Source organism: Gasterosteus aculeatus, chromosome 17 (genome assembly GCF_964276395.1).
Source record: "Gasterosteus aculeatus chromosome 17, fGasAcu3.hap1.1, whole genome shotgun sequence".
Taxonomy (NCBI): Eukaryota; Metazoa; Chordata; class Actinopteri; order Perciformes; family Gasterosteidae; genus Gasterosteus; species Gasterosteus aculeatus.
In genome coordinates, this window is record NC_135705.1 from 19,871,208 (window position 1) to 19,897,184 (window position 25,977).

General features: G+C 46.0%; 1 protein-coding gene across 1 annotated transcript in view; it reads right to left on the minus strand.

Moving 5' to 3' along the window:
* Positions 1 to 894: 894 nt before the first annotated feature.
* The window catches only part of LOC120835361 (receptor-type tyrosine-protein phosphatase gamma-like), a 208,674-nt gene continuing 183,591 nt past the window's right edge, over positions 895 to 25,977 (minus strand). The window contains exons 9-29 of the mRNA XM_078091719.1: positions 25,396 to 25,580; positions 22,574 to 22,682; positions 22,159 to 22,208; positions 21,211 to 21,904; positions 17,683 to 17,836; positions 14,464 to 14,555; positions 11,049 to 11,140; positions 10,586 to 10,682; positions 9,477 to 9,559; positions 9,159 to 9,293; positions 8,674 to 8,808; positions 8,309 to 8,484; positions 7,938 to 8,073; positions 7,352 to 7,498; positions 6,954 to 7,047; positions 6,152 to 6,228; positions 5,234 to 5,362; positions 4,154 to 4,300; positions 3,570 to 3,712; positions 2,060 to 2,195; positions 895 to 1,802 (exon numbers count right to left, since the gene is read on the minus strand). Of these exons, the coding sequence (XP_077947845.1) occupies positions 1,653 to 1,802; positions 2,060 to 2,195; positions 3,570 to 3,712; positions 4,154 to 4,300; positions 5,234 to 5,362; positions 6,152 to 6,228; positions 6,954 to 7,047; positions 7,352 to 7,498; positions 7,938 to 8,073; positions 8,309 to 8,484; positions 8,674 to 8,808; positions 9,159 to 9,293; positions 9,477 to 9,559; positions 10,586 to 10,682; positions 11,049 to 11,140; positions 14,464 to 14,555; positions 17,683 to 17,836; positions 21,211 to 21,904; positions 22,159 to 22,208; positions 22,574 to 22,682; positions 25,396 to 25,580 (3,161 nt within the window). The 3' untranslated portion in view covers positions 895 to 1,652. The remainder of the gene's footprint in view (positions 1,803 to 2,059; positions 2,196 to 3,569; positions 3,713 to 4,153; positions 4,301 to 5,233; positions 5,363 to 6,151; positions 6,229 to 6,953; positions 7,048 to 7,351; positions 7,499 to 7,937; positions 8,074 to 8,308; positions 8,485 to 8,673; positions 8,809 to 9,158; positions 9,294 to 9,476; positions 9,560 to 10,585; positions 10,683 to 11,048; positions 11,141 to 14,463; positions 14,556 to 17,682; positions 17,837 to 21,210; positions 21,905 to 22,158; positions 22,209 to 22,573; positions 22,683 to 25,395; positions 25,581 to 25,977) is intronic.

Here is a 25,977-nt window from a genome sequence, read left to right on the forward strand (position 1 = left end):
TAGTGAATGTGCACTTTTAGTGACTCGACATTCTGGAACGTTACAAACGAGGACTGGGACCGTTTTCGCCGCTACGGGAAATGCTGTGTCATGGAACACCATCGCTGCAGCCGCTCTATTCCATCCACCCTAAATATGGGAGTACAGGACCTGCAGACGGGAGACGAGATGAATAATTGATAAATCAAAAACATGCGTGTTTACAAACCAGCTCTTAACAAGTTTACCATATTTAAATGTAGCGGCTCATTGCGAGCGATTATTAGACTCTAGTTGGTGAATGGAGGGAAAATCGTCTGATTTCCATTCTCACACCACACGCGTGATCAAAGATGTGGTGTGTCACGCAGAGAAGATGAACCCCCCCCCCCTTTACAGCAAAGGAATTTACTGCTTATTCAGCAGTAATTACTCTGTCCAGACGACGTCAGCACATCAAGTGAAAGGATAAAGACTCAGATTTAAAATGTCGACCCGCTGTGGCGGTTCTGGTCAGTCTGGACAAACACTGAGAACCCGGAGACCGTTTTAAACCCTGTTTCACATTTCTGAACCGTAACCAACTGGTTGCATAGAGCTCGTTTTCCATCACACCGATTCAACCCTGTAAAGAGACATACGGGTGCGTGAAGTGAGCGCTCCACAAACTGGCCTCGTCTGTCAGGACGTTAACGCAAATTCAAAGAGAGCCAACGTGATATTGTGCCATCGTTTGTTGTAGTAAATATATTGGAACCCCCCCCCCCGCGGTGTGTGTGTGTGTGTGTGTGTGTGTTGGTTGAGATGACGTAGCAGCATACAAGAACGTAGAGGACCGCTTCCAGGCGGCTGAGAATCAGCTGTGATTCTGGAGGCCGGAGGCCACAAAGGACATGTACAAAAATCACAAAGTTATTATGATAAGGATATATTTATATATGTATACATACAGTATTTCCATATACTAAAAAGCATAGTGTGAATTATACAAAGAAACAATAAGAACATTTCACAGTAGCAGTTATTACTCCACCGTAGGTATTTCCAACATGGGTGTGACTTGCTAATACGAGGGAGGGTGACGAGAAAACCAGACGAGAAGAAGGCGAGAGACAAACGATGAGGAGGAAACTACTTTTAGAAAACAAGCACTACTCGTCTGTGGCGAGAGGACCCGGGTCGTGGGTCCTGGTGATGGATGAGCAGGGAGGAGGAGGACAGAACAGAGCCGGTGCCTCTTCCTCTCTCCACTGGTAGGTGGCAGCAGAACAATGTCCTTCACAGAAGCAGTTGATTTAATAAGGAATGTGGAGCAGAAAGAGCAGAGAGAAAGCGAGTGCGTAGGCAGTGACACTGTGCAAACAGGAAGAGACTGTAGAGCGTTTCTCGTTGCCTACTGACGCCGTCGTGGAACTCAAAGATGCAGGTGCAAACCTTTCAGTAGGAGAACATTAAGACATAAAATGGCAGAAAAAAAATAAATATCAAAAACTTTTTATCAGTGTAAAAAAGTAATCAGGTTATTCGTTTTAACCGAGAGTCTGGCAAAAAGGCCTCAAAAAGTCTTGTTCACAATAGTTCCTCGATGGTTCACAAAGTGCCTCAGAGACCTCGCAGGGGGGGTTTGGACCCACAAGACCTGAGCTCCACTCGGCTCCACGCCCCCCCCCCCCTCAGACCAGGGACTCCATGTTCTCTGCCTGGTCAGGCTGCTCGGACATGGACGCCTTGGTCCCGTTAGTGTCCCTGGACAGAAAACACGAGCCGGTCTCCCCGGTGCCGACTAGGCTGAGCAGAGCTTGGTAGAGGTACTGGTACTGGTCCTACGGAGCCATCACACACAGACAGAGAGGAGAAGGTGAGAACGTGACGAATCTACTTCTACCTCGAGAACTAGAACTCGACGGTGACTTAACAAATCACCACACCTACTATACAATCTGAGAACCTCGAAACGTAATAAAAGACATTTATTTTCAGTAATCACGTAAATATCGTGGAAATCTAAAAGAAACACACGGTTACTGTTCTCCAAGGTAAGGATCAGAACCATCAGACCCGCTGCACAGGTCGTACTCACGATGTCTGTGAAGACGCCTGGCCTCATGAGGTTGATCATCTTGGACACCTGATAGACGTCGGCGGCGCCCTCGTGCTCCAGCTGCCGAGACAGCGTGGAGAGGGCGCACAGCGTGCCGGCCGACACGCCTCCCAACCTGCCGGGACACACGGGTCAGACGTTCACAAACGCCGTCCTTTGATGACGTAGGAACATCGTACCGTCCCTCGATGTTTGGTGTCCATTCGTGGATGGAAATCACGATCCAACCTCTTCTAAATGGTCCCAAACTGACAAATGCTATTTTTTTTTCCCCCCATTCTGTCTCCGACGATCCTTTCTGCCGACGGCAATTTGAATCCCTTGGCGACAGGAGAATAGCTCTGATTTCCCGCTTTGGGGTTCTGCGGAAAACTTCATGTCACCCGTCTTTTGAGTCGTTCTCAGACAAGCAGCTCAGCCGAAAGTGTGAAGACACTCACCGATTCGGGAGAGATTAAAGACTTATCATCAAGGGAACACAACCCGAGGACGACAGCTCGGCCCAGCGCGGCGCTCCCTGGAGGACGCCTCCACAACGTGAGGGTCTCCTCCTCCTCCTCCTCCATTAGCAGCCCTGTCGGCGGCGCGGCTAACAACCCACGCCTGGCTGGATAAGCATTGTGCAGAAGATTAGGACGAGCCGCCAAACGAACGTCGAATGTGCTGCGAGCCGGCCGGCGCCACGGCAACCGCGCAAAGGGCCCAATTAGTCTCGTTACTTTGTCTCGTTACTTTTACACGAGCGGAGCGGCTGGATCAGAGCGTCGTTCAGGACCACTAATGTCCGTCAATACCGGAGACACTTTCATTATGTTTAATTGGGCCGTTTTCTGGGGGGGGGGGGGGGGGGGTTTAGTGCGGCTGTCACTTGTTGTTTGGAAGTAAAGCGACGTGTCAGATGCGTCTTTCCTCACCACACGCCCCGTTAATGCTCACAAACACATATTCAGCTTATGGTCGGGAGCTACCTAATATTAGGGTTAGCAACCGCATTCATGAGGACCCGGGGGACCTGTTGTTCTTCTGTTGTTTATCAGGACCTGAGCACACAAAGTGTGTTTTAATTAACAGTATTTCACTTGGGGGGGAAGCAAACGCTTTTTAACAGCCACCAGAGCGAAATACGGTGGTCTTTCTTATGACAGAACACTTTTAGATCCATGTTTTGCGGGCACCTAACCTCATTTTTCCTTTTGATTCTACGCGGCTCAGTTGTTGGTCAGTGGAGTTTTAGATGAAGGGGTTTCTGGGTAAATTTGGAGCCACCAGGTGGTAAGTTACATTTTATTTGCTTAATTAATAAGGAGATGAAAGAGGTTTGATGGTACGAGGCCGGAAGCATATGTCAACATATCACATAAATAACTTTAGTTCCCCTCATCCCTCCATTTCCAACTCTAATGTAATAAACTGGACCCATTGGATCCACCATTCACACCTCGCAGTCGTGTTTAAGAGCGTATGAAAGTGCATGAAATGCGTGACTGACTCGTCGTGGACGACGGTTGGTCCGTCGCGGGTGGCGGCCTCCTCTTTGATGATGTCGATGAGCTCAAAGGTGCTGCTGATTGGCGCGTCGGGCTTCGGCCACTTGGGGCACTGAAAGTGACGAACCTCCAGCACGTAGTCGTCCTGGTGGACAGACGAGAGAGAGCGAGGTCACGCAAGGGAAGCGTGGCCTCCGACTCATCCAAATGACGGCAGCTTCCCACCAAACGCGGCGACCTTCTGCTCGTGAGACGTGTGGGGGGAGAAAAACTGGCATCAAAAAAAGGGATCTTATCAAATAATTTACCGTTTCATTAGGAAAAGGCTCGTGACTGTAATAGGGGCCGTTTTGTGTTGAAAAAGTGGCTGTCGTGTGGCGCTCGGGCCGTTACTAAGCAACCCTAACGTGTGCGCTGGAACGATAAAAAATATGATGTTTTGGCATTAAGCTTCACTCAAAAGAAAACAGGAGCTACGGTTAAGAATGTGTAGAACTCTGTGCGCGTTCTGTCGTTCTCCTCATGAGCAGAAGGTCCAGTCGCCTCTCTCTCGCTCACAGCCACACACTCGCACACAGCGAGGAACCTGTGTGGCCTCCAGGGTGAAGTCGTGGATGCTGAGCCGCTCCTCACTGGACAGGCAGAGTCGGTCTTCGCTAATGAGGGTGACGGTGAACGCCTCGCAGATCATGGCCTCCTCCCGACGGGGCCAGTACACAAACTCGTCCTCGGCCTGCGCGAGAGCACACAGGCGTTCCTCAATAAGTTCCTAAAATAAGGGCCGTGCCCGTCCTGACTTTGGGACCACGCGTAGGTCCTGAGATAATACGACTAATACGAAACAGACAAAAACTTTGAACAATTCGAATCAATCAAACAGGATATGACGGTTGCACTACCACGACTTATTTCTTTCACGCACTTATAATGTGTCAGCCGTCTGCGGGACGATCAATAAAACCAAAATTGGCTCTGGCAGTACATGAAATGCCAAACAGCCCTTATAGAATAGAATCAATACAACTGGATTCGGGTGCTCTCGGCTTCATCTAATCAAATTTGTGTTTTAATAATTATAAATTCACTGACCGGTCAACAACCAATCATATTGGAAGAGTCCTTTACGGATGCTTCTTAGTAGTTAGATTCCATTTTTTGTGCACAGGGACACTTATTTCACGCAGCGGAATCTGGAGCCACCTGGGGCTTTATACAACCTGCTTAACATGCAGCCGTCCTCCCCACTCCGCCAAAACAGACTTACACATTCAGCACGGCCCCCCTAAGGGCAACAAAAGAAGTGGTTTCTGCACTCCCTCGCTTCCGATCTTACAGTCTGTGCAAACCAGCAATCAGGAACATTTATTCCCAAAGTATGTTGGATATACAAGCAAATTGACATGGCGGCTGCTGCATAATATTGGACAATGAGACCTTGGACAACGGGACAAATAAACACAGTGCAGGAAATATAACACAAATCAATTTACAAACAAATACACAGTATGGAAGGTTAGAAAATAGAAGAATATGAATATTACTGGATATTACTTGCTGTGAGACACCACGCGAGTGTGTGATCAATGATACTTTAAACACAGGCTGAGCAGGTGTGCACGAGCATGTTAAAGTGGCAGACTGTGTGTGTGTGTGTGTGTGTTCCTACCAGGCCCTGGTTGGCAGGCAGCATAACAATAATTTGTGCGTTGTGGTCCCAGATCATTCTCCAGAAGTCTTTTGTGGTGTGGGGCAGAGGATGCTGGGTAATGATGAACTCATTACTCCGATAGTAACCCTGTGAAACAAACAAACAAACAACCAGAACAGGTTAGTTACGCTGTGAAAACACATACTGTTAATGGCGATTAAATCATCGGCTCATCATCGCACAAGAAAGTCTTGTATCACAAACTGGGTCATGCAGTCGAGGTCTCCATGGTTACCTAGAAAACCATCCACGACAACGGGACCCAGATCTGTACATCAATACGAGTTGTAAAAGGTGAAGTCATGACCTAAAGCCGGTGTATCTCGGCCTCTGCTGCTTTAATCTCATTGGAGAGCCCCGTTAAAGGTATAGTGCCTGTTTTTTTTATTACGAAACATTATATCCTCACATTCATCCGGTTCTTAAACATAAAGATCTCAGTCCCGGTTCAGCAGTCTGGACCAGCAGAACTGTGCGCGTAGCTCCCTTGTGTGTGTGTGTGTGTGGAACAGACTAAATCTTTGATACTGCATTTCTCTCCCTGGCGGAATGTTGTCAGTCTGTAAATACTGCAACACTTTCATCAGTTGGTCATGGGCTCGATCCCCATTGCGATTCTGTGCTGCCTCGACTTGCAGGTTTTTGTGCACCGTGGTTTTATCTGGACGCTGGTCCTGCTGACCCTCGGCAGCTTTTGTCATGATTATTATTCTACTATGAGGGACAACACGTGGTCCTTTGTGGATAACAGAGGGATGGAACCAAACCATTGACGCTGACTGAGTATTTTGTCTCAATGACCTGTGACCTCTGAAGGGAAACGTCAAGAGAAGACCGGAGAGACCAGTGATTGACAGAAGAAGCGGATGTGCTGACCATGACGTAAGAGGCGTTGATGTAATCGGTGCCGTCGATGCCGGGCAAAGGTGCGAGGGCGACCCTCGCTCGCTCCGCTGCTCAAAGAGAGAGAGAGAGGGGGGGGGGGGGTGCAGGAGGGGCATTAGTAGAACAGAGCAGTCGCGCGGCGAGGCCACCATGTGTGCATTTGTTCATCTTTTTGCTGCTATTCGTTGAGTGTAGACAGTCGTTGGCTTAAGATGAGCCGTCTTATCTCACCAGTCATTAAGACGGAAATGGCGACAAGTAAAGATTTAAAAGCTAACGGAATCATTTCTGTTATTCTGGAAACAGGAGTTTAGTGACATTAGAGGATGTTGGTAAAACAACAAATATATGTTAAGTAGATTTTTCCCACAGGTTTGAGAGCTAGACATTTAAAACCGTATTTTTGAGTTTCTGAAAAAGTAATTTTACTTGAATAGTATTTAAATGCACGAGGTAATTCAGGGTGTTAACTGATTACCACAGAGCATTCGGGAGTCTTTGCTGTTAACTACGACTAACTAACACAACTCATTTGCAGAAAAAAACGTACGTTGAATCCCGGAAGGAAACTTGTATCAAATGAAATCCCATTAATGAGTTCAATAATTATCTATCTGTAGAGAACAGCACCAAAATAGCTGTTCTTCTATAATGCAGACACTCTAAACGCAAAGATCACAGTCTAAGTCGTTTTTTCCCGCCAGTTATTAAGTCCTACTGGTGGAAATATGAATGCGTCTGCAGGCGGCTTCATTTCTAACTGAATAGGTCTGAACAGCGGCGTGAGACCTACATGGCACCACGGAGGAGTTTCGGTTTTTCTCTTTGTTGCACTCCTTCTGAGCATCGCTGCATTCCATGAATCTGCCGTTACGCCGTGTTACCAACTGAAAGGCACAGAGAGAAGAACGGGGCTGTTTGAGAGACGTTTTCACAATAAACCTCTTCAAGAAGACTCCCTCCACGTCAAAAGAGATCCGAAATGAAAACCTGAAGCTGGGAATACTAATACTCTCTAAAATAACCAAAAAGAAAATGACTAAAAATAGATAAAGCTGTGTTTTTTGTATAAGCATTTGCTTTGAGGAGGAACCTGCATATTTATTTGCTTTAGAAGCTTCGGGATCCCCACGATCTAAGACCTGCTAAATGCTAATGCTAAACGTGGAATGAATATCACGTTCCCTTTACCTGGAACTGCTTCTCCAGATGTGTCCCTCCGCTGTGTCCTGGTGCCGTGATGCTGTTGAAGTAGCTGTGAAGCTGGCTGGCCGTCACTTCTGTCTCCTCCCCCACAATGGCTTCCATCAAGGCATCGTGGATAAAGACGTACTGCTCCTGGACAAGCCAAATGGTGCCAGAGGTTAAAGGGAAAAAAGCAATTGGTAGGCAAAGATGGCCTTTGGTGCGCAATAGATCTACAATGCAACAGCAATTTTGCAATTAAATAAAAGTATAGAGTTGGGGTTCTACCTCTGCAAAGGGTTAAAAACATACGTACCCCCTAAAAGGACGCAATATGGGGTATTTATACAGATAAATAGACTGAACAGAACCGATACACAAAAGCTGCTGCCAAACACCAGACTTCATGAAAGTTATGTGACAGTATGTCAAATTCAAATACTAAATGTTAACATTGAGACTTGAATACACAAGTTTACATTGATATTCCGCTCAGATGCTGGATTGGGGGTCGAGTTACTCTTCATAGGTCACATTGGGCAGCGATCTCATTTCTCATTTTCCTCACACACACAGAAACCGATATACGAACCTCAGTCTGGACCAAGTAGTTGCGCTGGGTACGTATGTGTTTGAGAAAGCCGAGTACATTAACCGTGCTCTTGTCTTTGATCTGCTGCAGCATGGCGTCTACCACGATGTACGTCCCCGTCCGACCCACTCCGGCACTGCAACACAACACAGGAGACACACTTGTGTAGAGTGTGTCTTTACCTGTGCACTTTGTTTTGTCTATTCTTCTGCAAATCTAATTTTACATTTAATTGCACAATGTCTTTACAATTTACATTTATTATGTTGATATCCCATATTCCCATTTCAACCACATTTTTCTCCTTGTCCTAATGTGTGTAGCATGTACAGCATGCATGTAGCTTCAGTCAAGTGAAAGCGGCGCACTACCTGCAGTGGACAAGCGTTGGTCCCATGTCAGGCATCTGGGCGGCCGAAGACCTACGGACAAAAGTGAGGACGGGCAGCGTGTACTCCGGGACGCCCATGTCGGGCCACTGCGTGTAATGGTACTGGAGGACGGTGCGTTCATTCAGGGCCCACGCCTCTGGTTTCCCCTTCCCGCCCTACACACAGAAGAAGGACGAGAGGAGGAATAAGCTTCACTTTGGCGAAATGGAAGGACCCTTTTAATATATATATATTTTTTAATATGGGCATGTGCTACTCCGTCTTTTTCCGTCCGTTTTACATATGAGGAATATTGAAAACACTAAACAAACAGATGTCCAACTTTATTTTGCTTTCATTCTCACCTTTTTGACTTTAGTATTGCGTAACATGAAGCGGCGAAGGGTGTAACAGGCACGAACTCTGGTGCTTTTCAGGGTGACTACCACGTTGCCGTACTCCTCACTGTTCTCTGTTGGCCAGTACTGGTCACATTTTCTCTGTAGGGCAAATTCAACAGTGAAAATATACAGGATGAAACGGATGAAATACATGCATTGTTTTGTGGGACGATTCCCTCTGGGGCTAAACCAAATTAATAAAAAGGGACTGAAAATAATTTGGTAAACGGATGTACAAACATCTGACCCTTTTTAACAGCAGACGCAGCACTTTTTTGGACTGTCAATGACCAGCTTACCGCCTAACCCTCCAAAACAATGAGGGGTATTTTAAAAATATAAAGCTATCTGTTACAGTACAATAAATGAACCCAAATTGTTGAAAGGACACTCAGACAAAAGTCAAACTGTTTTAACCTTTCTTTAAACAGCCAGATGTTAAAACGTACCCTTCCTTTTTCCACCAAGTTGGTGATCATGACAATGACGCAGATATTTTTCTCCCACACCATCCGCCAAAAGTCCTCAAAGGTGGACTTGAGGGGTCCTTGAGCTGCGATGTAGGCTTTGGGCTTATTATAACCCTAAGTGATGACAGAGGCGGATTATTACCTCTGGAACAACTGGTTCACACAAAGAACGTCATGAAACTACTACAGTAAAAGTTCTTCTAAAACTTCAGCCAGTATCTATAATATAACTCTGGATTCCTGATTGTTTTGCATTTATTATCTCAGTCATCATCTCCGTATTGTGGAGGAACTCACATCCACGTAGTTGGCGTTGATGTAGTCGGTGTGTTTGGAGTCCTTCCCGGCCAGCGGCACCAGCTTCACTCTGCTGTGGTCGTCTGAGGAGGAAACCACAACCATTTCTCATTCTAATAGTGCAGTGGCCTAGTCTTGCTCTTCCCCTGCTCCACCGTCAGTGTTGACGTGCTTTCAGTAGTTACGGCGAGAACATTTTTGGTAAAAAAAAAAAAAAAATCCCAGTAAATAAATAAATCTTTTATGTTGGTTCCTGCTAAAGAGATTGCAATGGGAAGAATATCTCAAAACAGTCCTGGCGTTACATGCACATATGGCTTGAAATTTGAGGGATTTGATTACTTTCCTTAATTTCAGTCATAACAAACGGTTATATTTTAACAAATGGTATCAACTCATGAGGCGTAATAAAGCACAGGAATGGCATCATACACAGTGAGGAAAACCATTCGAACGTCATCATTTGATCCCTTCTAATTTTGCTACTTGTGGAGGGCTCTTCTACCACGACAGTGACCCAAAACAAGAAGCCCATTAAGGCCGTGGGAGTGTCCTGTAGCCAGTCTCCAGACCTTAATGCCAAGCGACAGCCTGGGAGAGGATCTGCAAAGTGGACTGAAATCCCTCCTGAGACGCTCAAACCTGCTGACCAGCAGCCAGCAGAGGTTTCTCCACCACTACTGAGTCATGTTTTGCTAAGGGATCAAATATTATTCACACAATCAAAAGTGAATCCATTAAAAACGTTTATATGATATGAATTGATTCATTTAAAAAAAAAAAGGAAATAAACCTACTATTACAATAACAGATCATTCATTTCTTGTTAGTGGGTAAACTTACAAAATTGGCAAAGGATGAAATACAAATCTTTCTTCTGTTCTAGGTCTTTTAACAAGCCTATTCAAAACAGTGTTAAGGTGAAAAACTTGATCCCAGATTATTCACCAGGTTCTTAAGGGGTCCTTGGTAGGGGGGGTGGGTTAGACATGTGTGTCCGTGTTTACTCTATAATTGACACACAACTCTCCTTTACGCACAATCAAAAGAGATCCGATAAGAACTCATTTGCATGCGATGTTGTGGTGTTTTACGTAGCTCGTACTCACAGGCCACTATGTTGATGTATCTGTTCTTGTGCTTGTTGTCAGGGTGGTTTGAGTGCTCCGACGTGATCTTCATATCGGCAGTGCACCGTTGAACCTCCTGGGGAAGGACACACCTAAATCATTCCGATAGCAAATGCCATTCTGATAACATGTCAGCACGCGTCGGGGAATCACAAGGTGTCTTAAAAATCCAGAAAAAACCCTGGATGTCTGCAGAGGACGGGTCTCGATGTTCCTGGTGACCTCTGCAGTGACATTTACTGAACATTGGGGCTCCTTTTATGACCGTGAGACTTTCCGTCTGAAACATTTGTATTGTGTGTTGCAGTGAACAAAGAGGCCTCCAGGTTCTGGTTCCTGCACTGTCTTGTCTCCCAGTTAATTGCTCACAATTGCTTTGAAATGATAAGCGAAATTTACCGAGATGTGAGAAGCAGAAAGTATAGACCTAGTATTTGCTTACCTCAAAATCCTCAGAAAATTGTTGTTGGTTATTTGAATAAAGTTCAGAGATGTGTTTGATGAACTGCTTGACTGGAATGGCGTCCATGTCGTCTGCGAAGAAGAGACGAGGTCAGGGTCAACAGGAACTAGTTCTTTGTTTTCTAACCTCAAGTCCTAAGAAAACACATTTTCAGTCCCAACTGGTCAAATACTCACGCTTCTAACTTTAATTGTAATAATCGTAAACTATAACCATCTTGTATCAGGATGTCAGTTTTGACTCGTTACATGCATGGTATATTTTCAAAATAAAATGTGAACGCAGGTGTACCTTGTTTTTTGGCATATGCAAGATGGCGCCAGCGATGGCGATTTTTTCTGTTTTTGTATATTTGTTTCGTCTCCAGCTCTCTCTGATCTCCTTTAGCAGTATTGTATTGAATCGTATGCAAGTGCATTGTTAGGCCCATTCTAGGTGGGCTGAAATAGCCCCCATGTTTAGGTAACAAAAGGTCTTGTTGAAAGAAGTTTCATCACTGGGTTAGAAAAACAGGCACGCAACAAAACTACAGTAAAATATGTTGACTTGGTTTCACACTGAACAGCAAAGTTGTGTTTTTACCCTTTTTGTTATTAATCCATTATTCTGCTTGAAATGAATACGCGTGCAACAGATGCCTTATTAAAGCCCAACAGATGTGATGATACCTGCTGTTTTTATGTTTGGAAGACAAACCGAGAAGGCAAAACTTGCTTTGATTTGTATTTAGGGCTTTTATTAAAATAGTTTTAATTCAATTAAAATTGTATGTAAATAAATACAACTTAATGAGTCAAATGCTCACATCTTCTTGTTTGTATGTATTAGTTATTTTGGTAGTAACTCCATTCCCGACAAAGATCTCTGCCAAGTATGCTTCAGGTTCAGTAGAATTTCATTTCCACTGCTTTGACAGAGAGGAGGAGGACAAGTCACCCGTGGTGGTCGGGATGCGTCTTGTAGGTGCTTTTAGCGGGACAGCACAGAACTGCATGTTTCAGCAGTCGTTACACATCTGCATACAAACAACTGGTCGATGTTCTTCAGCAGAAACAGCTGAACTTGACCGTGATGGATGTAAGCCCGTTTAGCGAAAAGGGCAGAAAATCCTCACACGACAGGGGAAACGTTCCCTCGGTTTAGTCTTCATCAAATATTAACGTGAACATACATTTGCCGCCTTTCACTTTGTGTCTTGTGAGACCCTCATTCAGGCATGCAAATATGTCAAAATGATTTGTGTGTCAGTAAAACACGGGCCGGCTGCTGAGCGTTCACAGGCTGGAAGAAGCAATCGGCTCCACTGAGAACTTTTCATGCTTTGACAGAATACACGGACAGTGTGGCACAATGGTTTAAAACAGCTGTAATATGTCCGTGCTACGTCCCAACCTATCAACGCCTCTCCTTTTAGAAGACGTCTGTCTGTGTGCGTTTCACACCTGCCACGCCCCTCTCTCCGGTCGCTGATGAGCAAAGCCGCGGCCCATCACACCATCAGCAGGAAAAGCTCCACATCAACTCCTGCCGAGCCCTTTTGTTCCAGGTTTGCTGGCGTGTGAGGTGGTAATATGCACTCACCGGACACTTCATTGGGTACACCTGGTCAGTTGCTTGTTAACTTAAATGGCTAATCAGCCAATCACATGGCCGCAACTCGATGCCTTCAGTTTACGGAGGTTGGGCCCAAAAAGAGAAAAAATCCAGTGAGCGGCTGAGAAAAAGTCTTTGTTGGTGTGAGGGGTCAGAGGAGAATCGGGGGGCTGGTTGGAGATGTTAGAAAGGAAACAGTAACTTGTTATTGCGCCCGGGGAGGGAATTAGAGGTTGGGTGTCTTGCTCAGGGACACTAAGACATGGTACATGGAGCAGCCGGGGTTTGAACCGACCACCTTGTGGTTCTGCTCCATGCACCACCGTCGCCCCTGTGTAGAAAATGGACTTACTCCAAAATATAAGCAATGGACCTTGAAAATATCCCTGGTCGTCTGCGGTTAAATCGTCTGGTTTGGCCACATAGAGATTCTATTCAATTGAATATATGTGTGATTCACGCTGCGGCGGCACTCGTTTTTTGGTTTAGGTCGTGTTATGAAAAAAGCATCTTTTCATTTGAACTGAACCATGTATTTGGATTTATTTTGACAACAGAACTACAGAAAGGGGCCTGTCTCACCAAACCCAATACCCTCCCCAAAGGGAACGAGGCTCTCAAGCCTGGTTTGTCTGTGCAGAGCTGCTCCAGTTTTCTCTTTAAGGGACGTTCTCCCAGAAGACGGAGGAACTGCAATGTGACGGAATCATTACATTGGTTTTTTTGAACAAATTGGAATTTCATTAAATAAGCTGCATTTTATCATCCATCTAGAATGAGTCGGTGTCTTTTCTCTAGGAGGGTCTGTGGTAAGTGGCGGCTGACGGCAGGTTTTAAATTCAGCCCAAGGTCTTAAACCGGATTATGGGACGTTAGAGGCTTTGGGTCTGAGCTTGTTGAGACAACTAACACAACAAGCATATGGCCGGTCTGCTGCAGTGGATTCGCATCTGATACTCAGCCTCCGTACGTCTGTAAAGCTACAGGTTGTACAAAAACAAACCTGTGGAATCACAGCGATATGAAAGGAACGGTAAGTGGAGTAGAGGAGCTCAGAGGGCCTGTGCTCCTGCTGGGGGGACCGGACATCGGCTCAACGGCTCAGTGCTGGACTCTGCCATGCCGGGCACGCCGGTCCTGGTTTCAAAGGAGGCTTTTGGACTCTGCCAAGGCCCAATGTGAAGAGACCCCATGAGCTTTAAATTGGTTTGACGGGTTTGGATCCAAATCCAGGAGCCGAGGAACAGAGCTGAAACCGCTTTGTTGCCTGAGCGTTCTACTACAAACTGCTGAACTGGGCCCAGCCGCTCTCCCACCATTTAAACCTTCTCACTGACACCGTTTCTCATGTGGCCGCAGACCAAGTCTGAGCTTGTAATCCAAAAGCATCTTTGCTAATACTAGAAAAACTCCTCTGCATGAACCCTTCCAGACTTTCTTTTGTACTTTGCATAAAACATATGCTTAACAAATAAAATCAGGATAAAGAAATATCTTTTGAAACTTGTCGGATTAGCTTTTTTAACTTCCCACTATGAATTTTAAAGGGAATAGTTTGTTTCACAACCAGAATTGTCTCAAATGGGTCCGATAACAAGTCTGGGAGCGGCACTAATGAAGTATTTTATCCTCATCCTGTTGTTCAGTTGAAATGTTTTGGTGACAAAACATGTTTCAAACCTCCTTGTATACACATGGCAATTTGTCTAAAACCATTTTAATTTGGCCACGCTAAAGTAAATCCAGATCGCATGGTGAATGTGAGACGTGCTGCGTGTGTGTGTGTGTGTGTGTGTGTTACCTGGAATGTGAAAGACGGGGTTTGTCTCATTGGGTTCCACCCTCGGTGAACTGATGTCCTCCACATAGAAGTGAGCTGTCTGGAAACAGCGTCTGACAGAAAGAGACGCAGAGTTTAAACCTCAACGCGGCTCGAGCAGCAGGTTCATCCGTGTAAGCGGAGAGAGATTAACTTCACACACAAACTACAAACCAGCAAATCAAACACAAGCGTTACGATTCTAATAACCAGCTGCACGTCTTTCATAGTAACTTGTGTCTAAGCGTGAAACACACACACACACACACACACACACACACACACACAGGAAGAGGCTGGCTGTCGCTGTGCAGACAGGAGCAGACACATAATCTGTGACGGTGATGTCACACGCTGCTATTTGCATCAGGCATTTAGACACAAGTGGGAATTTAAATACAGCAGAAGGAAGCAATGATGTCTTCTTCTTCTTCTTCTTCTTCTTCTTCTTCTTCTTCAGACAACACTTCAGACAAAGGGGAACCAGCTACGTTCACACAAGGAGTGGCACCTCAACGCCGAGTTCCCTCCTGATGTCCGAGCTGCTTAAGCTCCTGGACGCCTTCCACCGGAGTTTATTTGGGAACGTCAACGTCTGGTAGGAGACACGCCGGAGGTGTCAAATCCTCCAGGTGGTCTGGGAGCGGCTTGGAAACCCCCAGAATGCGACCCCGTGTAAGCGCAGAAAAATGGACGGACAGCTACATTCACATCCACTTTTCAGTGGGCACAAAGAAATCAACACCAAAATAAGATGTACACGTTATAAATTCATTCATTATATTATTACATTTAGATGTGTAGAGGATGTTTGATCATCTACTACTGCTGTATTCTGAATGGTCCTGTCCATGAAAGCGTTTGATTTGATTTTAAAGTAGTAATCAGCCGACCAACAGCAGACACTCATAGAGGAACATCCGGCTTTATCAGCTATCAGGGTGGGTCTCGTAGGTATGCAAAGCTGTCGTGGATCATATCACAGACACATCAGGACTGTTGTTGGGGACATTCTTTCATTGTAGGAACATCTACCACTCTGGTAGAAGGAAGACCCCGATAAACAGGGTGTCTGAGACGTGTTGGTGGGTCAAACGGACTTTCTATCCAAACATTTGTATCAGTTCATTCTGAGTGTAAAAATTCTGACTCGGTAAAAAATTCCCCCCCAGGCGGAGACATGGACACAACTTGCCAAATTAATGTTCCTGAACACAGTTAAAAGCATGAACATAGTAAATGAAATGAGTAGAAGCTGCCAATGAATTCATTATAGAGAAAAATAAATGTTCAATCCATATTGACCAGCGATACAGAAACATTGCTGCATAAAGTGATTTCTTGAAACCAGTTCATGACATCAGATAATAATTTGTATTTCAAACATTTTAAATACAAACACACCAACTGACTTTTACTCCATTTTCTTACAAACCGCAGCCAAATGCCTTGTTTCAACAACAACATGAAACTAAACATACTCACAGTAATGACACTCTACATTGTCCTTATCCACTACCACTACTGCCAGTGACAACGACAAAGTCTTCATCTATCTGTGTGTGTGTGTGTGTCCAGACCCTCCCTACCTGTATTTGATACAGAGCAGAGAGCAGAGAGTGTTCATCCTGGTGAACAAGCAGTGGATGGAGGCTGCTGCATGCTGCTGCTGTCATGAACTGAGAGCGAGTGCACAGGGGACGCAGGGACGGAGGGACAGAGGGACAGAGGGAGGGACGGAGGGACGGAGGGAGGGAGGACGGCTTTCCCGGGACGGAGGGACAAAGGGAGGGAGGGAGGCTTTCCTAACAACGAATGGAGGAGTTTCTTCCTTCTGTGTAACACCAACCCTGACACACACACACACACACACACACACACAACGGTCAATCCCAAACTACTTCCTAGTAGGAGACAGCTGGCGTCGTGGTGCATTCATGTCACATGGGACAAAGCTGACAGAGCCAGGAGCTCACACATTGAACAAGAACTCAGACAAGCGGATCTGCTTGCTGGTTTCAGATCCTCCACAGATGTCTCTCCGTCCTCAAGATAGAACAGATCTAAGTCACAAGTTACGTGTGTAACTACGGTTCTATGAATCCTGGAAGCCCGCCAGAGGCAGTAGGCTACTTAACACTGGATTATCTTCACCTCTGACCTTGGGTGATCCTCGTCTATCAGTCCTAGTGCGGTCATCCAGGATTCATAGAACCGTAGCTACATACGTGACTTTTGTTCTATTTCCTCCTCACTGACTGCCAGATGCCGTGCTAAAGAACACAAACCCACCTCGTATTGCTTAGGCAGAGGAATTTGGCCAAAGAACCCTCCTAAGTAGCGGGGGAGTTGGCATCGTTCACCTTGCAGTGGTGAATGTGTTCAGTGATCCTCCTGAGGCTCATGTGTCCACCACAGGACTGCCCGTGATGTGAAGACACTCCTGGTAGAGTGTCCCTTCATTCTGCTGGCCTCGTATGTCTACCCAATGGCCTCCACTCCCCAGTGGGACAGGCGCCTTATGTGAGCGTTCACAGACCTCCCGGGGCCCACAATAAACCGGCAAGGAGCTGCTGCGACCAGCGTACGCAAGCAGGAACTTCTACATTGGGCACATTGGCCTTGATACGGGGGTCAAACTGTGCAGGCTGAACACGCCGGTTGATGCGTAAGCGCCTCAGCACCCTCGGGAGAGACGCTGCATTAGGCCACAGAGTAACGTCCAAACCATCTGAGGTCCACCTCAGACATGATTTGCTCACCAACAGGGCATGCAGCTCTCCCACTGGTTTAGCAGCATGATGGCAAGGAGAAATAAATATATTTTATCCGGTGTCAGTCCACCCAATAGGCACAGAACGTTGTAAGACCACAAAAAGAGAAGGGGTCCGATGCAGGATCCACTGCAGGGTCCGGTGCGTGAACTGCCCAGAAGCCGATCTGCTGCTGGAAGGAATCACCGACGGCCACCCTGACTTTGGAAGTTTGTGGATCGGCAACTGTTGTAGGGTTGTATGGGCAGCGAGCCGGCCTCTCAGCGGGATGCTGAGGCCTGTGGCGGCTACTGGGGGCTGAGAACTGCCTAGTTGAGGGCACGTTTGGCATTGAATCCCTTAAGGGGAAACTATGAGGGCTGCCGCAGTTTTCGCCGCCTCCTGCACAGTTAGCTCCGGCGACAGCACTTGATGTTGTTGTACCCACCTCCAGTAGACGAGCACAGCCAGCAGGAGAAGGAGGCAGAGGAACGTCAGACCCGAAACCACCACCAAAGGTAGCAGCCACTCAACGCGGTCCAGCCCCGCCCCAGACCGCAGCCTCGCCCGGTGGGTCAGGTTGGTCACGGCACCGGGACGATCTGGAGGAAAAAGACGAGGACAGAATTATTCTCAGGGGTAATTAATAGTTGACAGCGTTGTATTAAAAGAATAACATATTGCGTACAGTGATGAGAAAGGCCCTGAAAGAGTGAGAAATCTTCCCCCAGCGGCCGGTGTGTTCGCCCCCCCCCCGCAAGGTTTGAAAACACTGAGCACTGTTTGGAATTGCCAATGTCTTGTTCCGTTCTCAGTTCATATTCCGTGCTTTGAATAGCGTGTTCGTTACTACAATCTGTACTGTGCTAAACTAAGCTAAACACATGCTGGACCTACTGTAGAGACAACATCTCATGCTGCGCAAAACCAGCCAAAAACAAGTTTGTTTCTTTGACTTCATCTCACAGACAACTGAAGGTGCCGCAGCAAATGGAAACCGTCACATCAACGTGAGTACATTTCCCAGCTGACGTCCTCTCTGCTCTGAGCCCTGCCCACTGTAACTGCATCACAACAAAACTCCGCTCTGGGTAATTTCAGTCGTTTGGAAAAAAATCATCTACACAACAACCATAAGCACCACCTACCCACATGCGCGGTTACAGCCGTGACGTTGCCGGAGCTGACGCTGGCCCCCATGGCCTTCAATGTGCAGCTTTGCCTGCAGCAGAACACTACATCAGGACAGGCCCCTGCACTGCACTGCAGCTGGCTGGCATCCGCACTACGTGTGCATCCCCTTCCTTACGCACACACACACACACACACACACACACACAAACACACAAACACGCAGATTCTTCCTGGCTCTGTTGCCTTGTCTTGGTCCTCTGCCTTTCTCTTCCGATTACAGCACTCTGCCAAAAATAAATAAATAAAATGTGCAACTGTGCCAGCAGCACACAAGCCTACACACACACACACACACACACGCACACACGCGCAGTCCAGTCACTAATATGCAATGAGATGCATACTGTTACACACACACACTGTACGTGTATAAATGAAGCAGAGCCTGTTTTTCGTCCTCCCTGCAGCTGAGTCTGGCCTGCAAGCCTCATCTCCCTTCGCCATGTCTGAAAGTAGGCCAGCACTCGCATCAGAGCGAGAGGAGAGGGAGACGCCGAGAGAGAACGAGGGGAGGGAGGAGGGGGGGGCTCAGGAAGAGAGGACAGGGACCGAAAAGCAAAGCCAGACAACACAATGAAAAGTATTGAGGAAGTGTGGCTAAGTTGTAAGCAGAGAAGGGGCAGGTAGACAAAGAGGCAGGAAGGCAGATGGGACGAGAGTGAGGGAACGCGAGAGACTTCATGCAGCTGTTTCTCCAGATTGTACGAGGTAGTTTGAACATTCAGCACCGCAGATTGCTGGATCAGGGTCCCTGCTGTGTGGAGCTTATTAAGGTAGACTAAAGGTTAGGAAAGAATGTGCAGTTTGTGGTGGAAAAGAATTTCCTCTTCCTTTCCTGAAGTAAAAGAAATTCAGCAACGAGTATTTGAAACGTCAAGATGGAATAATGGATCTAGTTACTGATATGAGGCTGGTAAAAGGAATTATATGGATTGTATTTCTTGTACTGCTAAATATCTCAGTGAGAATTTTACAAGCTTAAGACCCCAGTCACCTCCACACCATACAGCATTTACTTTAGATATAAATATGAATATATATGTATATAAACTGATGACATTGTTTTGTATGTATTGCTAAAGTAACAACTAAATGCAAGCTGATGGACGTAGTGGAAGACAGTAGAAGTACATCAAAACTACATACATCTGTTGAAACCTTATGAGACGTGCAGCATCCTGCTAACTTTGGTTTTAAAATATATTAGTAGTTTTATAATTAAAGCTTTGACTTAGTTCAGGTGAGCTCTTATGCTGCAGAAAAACAGAGATTTGCACTAAAATCCTGCATTCATTCTAAAAAACAGCACCCACATTGAAAGCTTCTGAAGCGTATGAATACGATCACTGTTTTTTTAAAGTTGGTCGAGAACTTTTAACCTTGAGTCTCGAACCGACTACTTTTAGCTAGATTGAGAGCAACTTCTGGGGAATATTAGGAGATCGCGTTTGCTCATAATAATGTCTGGTCTTGCTCTTAGTCCTTAGTTTAAAAGCACTTGAAATTGAATTGATGTCCCATGGGGTTGGCTTAGTTGATGCAGTGCCTTGCTGAAAGTCTTAGCTTGAGGGAGTAGAGGGGGGGGGGGGGGGGGGGGGGGCGCATTAGATCTGCTCTCAGCTCGTCCTGGAACTCTGTTAACACTTTACGTGTTCTACATCAATGCAATTCATCCACTCTCTCTATCACTGCCAGTTATCATCACTTAGTACATTAAGGCCTTTAAGGAAGAGCCCCCCCCCCTTAGCCTGCATACGACACATTACACTCTGTTATCCAACTCTTACATCCTTCTGCCTCAAACTACATTCACTTTTGTAACTTTAACAAAGTCCATATTTTTTGTATACTCCTACTGTGTATTTCTAAAATAGTTAATTAGGTACTTTTCGTATTGTACTTTTCAAGTAGTACTCATTACAGAGAAACAGCGTTGAATGAAGAAGGAGGAGGACAGAGCTCCAGAGAGGAGAACAGATTCATGCTCTAAATGGAGCTTAAGTTTAGCTTGTTTTACCGCCGCATGTTTGAACATTTTAATAATTAATTTGAATTATTCATTATCATTATAATTATTTATTCTGCAGCAGCATACAAACGAAATGTTTTTTGTCCCAGCAAAATAATAGCATGCTAATTGTGGTTTTCTGCTGATCTAAATACCTATCAGGTTCAGACTCCCTGAGGCATCATTTGCTACATTGCCAGAAGCAGCTGCGGCATTAAAAACATGTAAAATATTAATCTTAATCTTAAACAAATTGCTTAAGTTGATCTCACACATCCAGAACATGACTAGGATCAAACATCTGCCACAGAACCATAGTAACACTGCAGTAACACTGCGGTAAATGGAAACGTTACTCTGTCAAATGGGTGGTTTTATTTTTCTGCCACTCTGAGCCGCATAAAATACCATACGCAATGTCAATTCATCCATCAGAATGGTTTATCAAACACTTGGATAAATTATTTTGTTTTCATGAATTGCCTCTACTTGGATCCTTAACCAGGGGGCAGTTGATTTCAGCCTTTTGAGGAATCTGAACGTATAAAGTTATTTCCTTTCATGTAGAAGATACTTGAGATTCACCAAATAAATCGGAGACTTTCAGATGGAAAAATATGGTTCCTCTTATTGCAGCTTGTGTCGCCAAATAATTCGGGACTTGATCCAAAAAGGGCCGAGTAGATAGTTCTGCAGTTTTTCAAATTCACCAAATAGCCTTTTACTTGTTGGTGCTTTACTGACGAAGGGAATTGTTCCGATTAGCTGACTTACCCATGTGGATGTAGAAGGGCCAGAGCTGCTTGTCCCTCCCTGAACCGGCTCCGAGTGTCACTGCCGGGTCCTCGAGGACGGGAAATTCTGCCGTTGCATCGACTGGCTGCGTGCTGGTAGCTGACTTATGAAGTGGATTGTGGGTACACGCCTCCAGCTGCTTTTCTGTATCTGGATCAGCCGCTTTTTTCTCCTTTGCAGTAGCATCCGGGCCGTCGCTGGACGGCTCAGTCTTTGCCGTGCTGTTTTCCTCCCTCGCTGTCCCGCCCACACGTCCCGATGTCTTCCTCTTCTTCTTTTTCTCGTCTTCATCCTCCCCTTCATCCTTTTCCTCCCCTTTCTTCTCCTCCTCCTCCTCCCCTTGACCCTGGCTGTTCTCCCTGTCCTCGCCTCCGGCGTCACCGCTGTCTTTGGCGGGCTCGCCGGCTTGGCGTGCGGATTGGCGGCCACGGGTCGCGGCTCCGCTCGGCCAAACGGAGCTGGGGAAGGAGGAGATGACGCCGCCGCTGAAGCCCAGGCCCGCCAGCAAAGTGCTGGTCACCAAGGACGCCACCGTTGCCTGACTTCCACTGGAGGAAGGCCCGATTCCTGTTGCCATGGAGACGAAGGAGAAGGGGATGCCCGAGGAGGTCCAAGTCGATGAGCCTGAGGAGATGGGAGCCATGTCGGCTGAGGAGGCCGGAGACACCGTCGGCTGCCAAAGGAGAAAGTTAATCATTAGTACTTGAAGTTATTTGTTGATTGTTCCTCATCACTCAACTTTGACGATATAAGTTCACCCCTTATATAGAGCTACATATTGTTGTATGTAAGGGTTGTGTCCTATACGTTGATTTCTAAACTGGACCTGAGACCTTTCTATCCATACGGGCAGGAATAATAGACACTGCTCTCTGCTGGATGAAATGTGCTCAGACATCTGCTGTGATTAACCTGGGCTTTCCTCACCATTCCAGTTTTCACAATCCTCGTCCCCTCAAAGATCCTGGTGGTATTTGCTGTAACACAGGGAGGAAAGAACCGTTAAACACAGAAGAGACAACCAGACGAATGCAAACACATTAATGGCAGCATGACATAATGGAAACCCAAGGTGCCAAATACTTAATGGGGTAGCGTATAAAAATGCTGACGTTACTTTCTGTTACTTTTAGATTAGCCTGCAGCTGTTGATATACAGTAAGCTCACATAGTGTACATATGAAGAGAGCTTTTTCCATCAAAGGCATGTTGGTAAGACTGTATATGATAAAGAGATGTGTTGTGTTGACATTAAAGATAATACGGCAGCAATTCATGAGCATTTCGTGTCTACACGGCCTGGGTATGTGTGTGTGTGTGTGTGTGTGTGTTTCTTTGTCACCTCTGAAGAGCATGCTCTGGCTGAAGTCACTGCGCATGTCATTCATGCAGATGGCTTGGACCCGAAACAGGTACAGCACATCGGGGGAGACGGGCGATATGACGGCCTCCTGGACAACACAAACACACACACACACACACACACACACACACACACACACACATTCAGTAAGATCCTCCCAGTAGGAATCAGAAGTCATATTAATTCAGTAACAGCAGGGAGTTTAAAGTCAAAGAGGCTGCAGATATTAAGATGTGGTTCCAACTCTCCATATTCACAATACTCAGCCCAGCTGTCCATAGACGGGTCGAACATGACATACATGCATTTCTTGTGAACATCAGTTATCCGACCAGCTTATTGCCCAACGCGTTGCACACAAGCTTTCCAAAGCACTTCACAGAGAGAATGTCCATCAACTTCATCCCCTATTGCCTTATAGTCATATTGGTGCATCGCACCGTCCTACGTCGTTCCATCCGCCCAACAAGGAATCACTTCTGTTCAATCCCGTGGCAATGAATTTAAACATGATTTTGTCTCTGAATCGATTCATTGGCCTCTGATGATAAATTCTCAAAGTGTTCCTCTCAGTATGACGTGTAATAACTAGTGAGCAGGTCACACTGTCTATTTGAAAGATACTGTTGTTTCTGGCTGAATGTTTGCAAAACTGTGCACATTCCCATCAGCGTCAGCAGTAAACTGTAAGCGGTTATTATCATGATGTTAGCTAACACTGTCATTGTGCTGTAGACTCTTATTGCTAAATAAATCATGTAAAAATGCACAGCCGCCAATTAGCTAGGTGCTCCTGATGAAAGCCATCAATTAAAAAGAAATAAAACCGCCTCGCAATAAATTGTGCCTCTATATTATAGTTTTGTTTGTTGATTTGATTTTATAGCAATGTTGATGGTGCTGTCAAGTTTTTATTGCATCTCATATTAGACAAACGAAGGCGAACTAAATAGCATGAAAAGCAATGCAATTCAGCAGCATCACAAACTATTACAATCTTCATGAAGCAGGAGTTGTTTCATCATTGCAAACCGTTGTCGTCTTTGGCCTCCTGACTGCTTTTGATCCTCACTTCACGTTATTTTCTAGCACTTTCAGATCCACATGAAGCAAAAGCATCCTCAGCTGTTCAGCACCACGGACAGAGTCGCACCGCTCTCTGTAACATGTAAAGGCAGCGCAAGAGATGTTTTCTATCATTCCAGTTGTGATGCCAGTAGTAAAGCTAGCTAGTTAGCCCTTGTTCAGTGAGACGGCTGCAGAGAAAGTGACCCTAACCCAAACTGAACTCTATGTATCACTTCACCCGTCGTACTATCCACTTCACACATAGGACACGCTCACTTGCCTTCATCAGGTTAAGAAGGAGCCTCCTCTCTTTTCCACTGACCCCCTTCGGTCTGAGCAAAGACAGCCAAGTGGTATCGGCCATGACAAGTCCAGTGCAGAGTGTTTCATCAAATGGGGATTCTCCCCTGATTGTGAGGTGGGGGATGTGTGGGAGATTTGAGGGTCCTAAAGCCATGTAAGTCCCTGTTATGACCTCGATGGAGGTGTCGGGGGGGATATCAGGAATAAGAGCAGACTCAAAGGGCTGACAGAAAGAGGGAAGGCAAATAGTGTGTGGGAAGGCGTCGCGGACGGATGAGGCAAGGGGAAGAAAAGTAGAAAGGGAGGCGTAGTCTTTTGACCTGATGATGGGACGACTACGTCCCACCTCTCTCCATCCATCTCTCATCATGGCAGAATCCCAGTCGAGGGAGCCGCAGCCAGGGGGCACTCTCATCCCTTTGTTTCCAGCCCTCTCTGGGTTTCCACAGAGCCACTGGCCCAAGGTCGTGCTTTCTTCCACAGACTGGAAGTCCCGCGTTCCCTCCAGGCTGACATTAGTATTCTGCCAGCCGATCGACTCCCACGATGTAAGGGAATGAAACCCCTGTCGGCTCCGCAGCCTTCGCTCATTGCTCAATGCGGCTCCTGATGAGACCATTTGTTACGGAATTGATGGAGGATGTTGCTCGCTGCGTGAGTGTGTGTCTGTGTGTGTGTGTGTGTTTGTGATCAGACATTTGTGTCCCCCAGATATTAATAATTATCTCACAAAAACTGCTGACATATTTCCTGATAATAACTGTTATTTTGCCAGAGCTGTGTGTATTTGCCATTTTAAATTTTGCAATCATATCAGAAATGTGATACATTTGTACATTTATTTGATCTTGCGAGGACCTCGCAGTCGTATTCTGATGATGTGAGATCCACTGTATTTCTGAAACGCCACACAAACTACACGTTTTTGTCCCAGTCCAACTGAATTCGCTCTCTGAGGTCTTCTTGTCATTAGTTACAATGAATCGGACTCTTATCAAAGCCAGTGACGTTTTTACACACGGGAATTCATTGGATGATCGAAACATGTTCCGATGTGCGGTGTATCACAGTAATGAGGTCAAAGTCCAGTAATCAAGTTAATCAAATAGCATATGGCTGAAGGCCGGGCGGTAAGTATGTCATATAATTCCGAGGCTCTCCGAGGCAGCAACTTGACGCATGACTTGTCTGAGTAATGTTTTTAGTTCACGTGTGCACAGCGTGAAATGCAACACCAAGATAAATCGCAAGTACTAAACATGACATATTCAGACACACCAGGCAGTTCTCCTCCAGCATCGAAGCCAAAAGCAGGAGAACGAATACACCGTTCCACATATTCAGTGCGGGAGGGAAGCAGCGCAGCCGCAGAGCATCCACAGCCTCGGGCTGACCATCCCACTACAAGCTCCAGTCACTCCCAGTCTCACCAGTTTGTATCTGGCATCAGTAAGGTGCGTCTCCTCGTAGCTGTCGTCGTGGGTCGTCCAGCTGTAGGACACCAGGAAGTGGAGGATGGGCGGGTGGTAGGTGACCTCAGGACGAGCCCAGCGCACCACCAGAGTACTTCTGTTCACGTGCTGCACCTTCATGTTGATGGGAGCGCTGCTGCAAACTGGGAGGAGGACGGAGGAGAGAGTAATGCACCGACAAAGGAGAGAAGGGGTGATCAATGGAGGACGTTAGGGAAGAGCAAAGGAAAGGGTGGATGAGTGTGTGAAGGATTTAAAGAAACCAGGAAGAGAGCAAAAGTGAGACAGAAGGAAGTAAGGGTGAAGAAGAATGAGAATAAAGGGGGGGAAAATAGATAGAGGAGGTAATTTATTGACAGAAAACATCTGCTAAGCTTATCCTAAAAATACACAGAGTCACGTGAGCAGTTGTATTCATGATTAATAACATTAATGTTATTAAGATTGCTGTGAGACACTGAATTATCAAGAAACAGTCACACATACACACACACTTACATATGCACACACACGGTTTATAGATAGTTGCCTTCAGGCAAA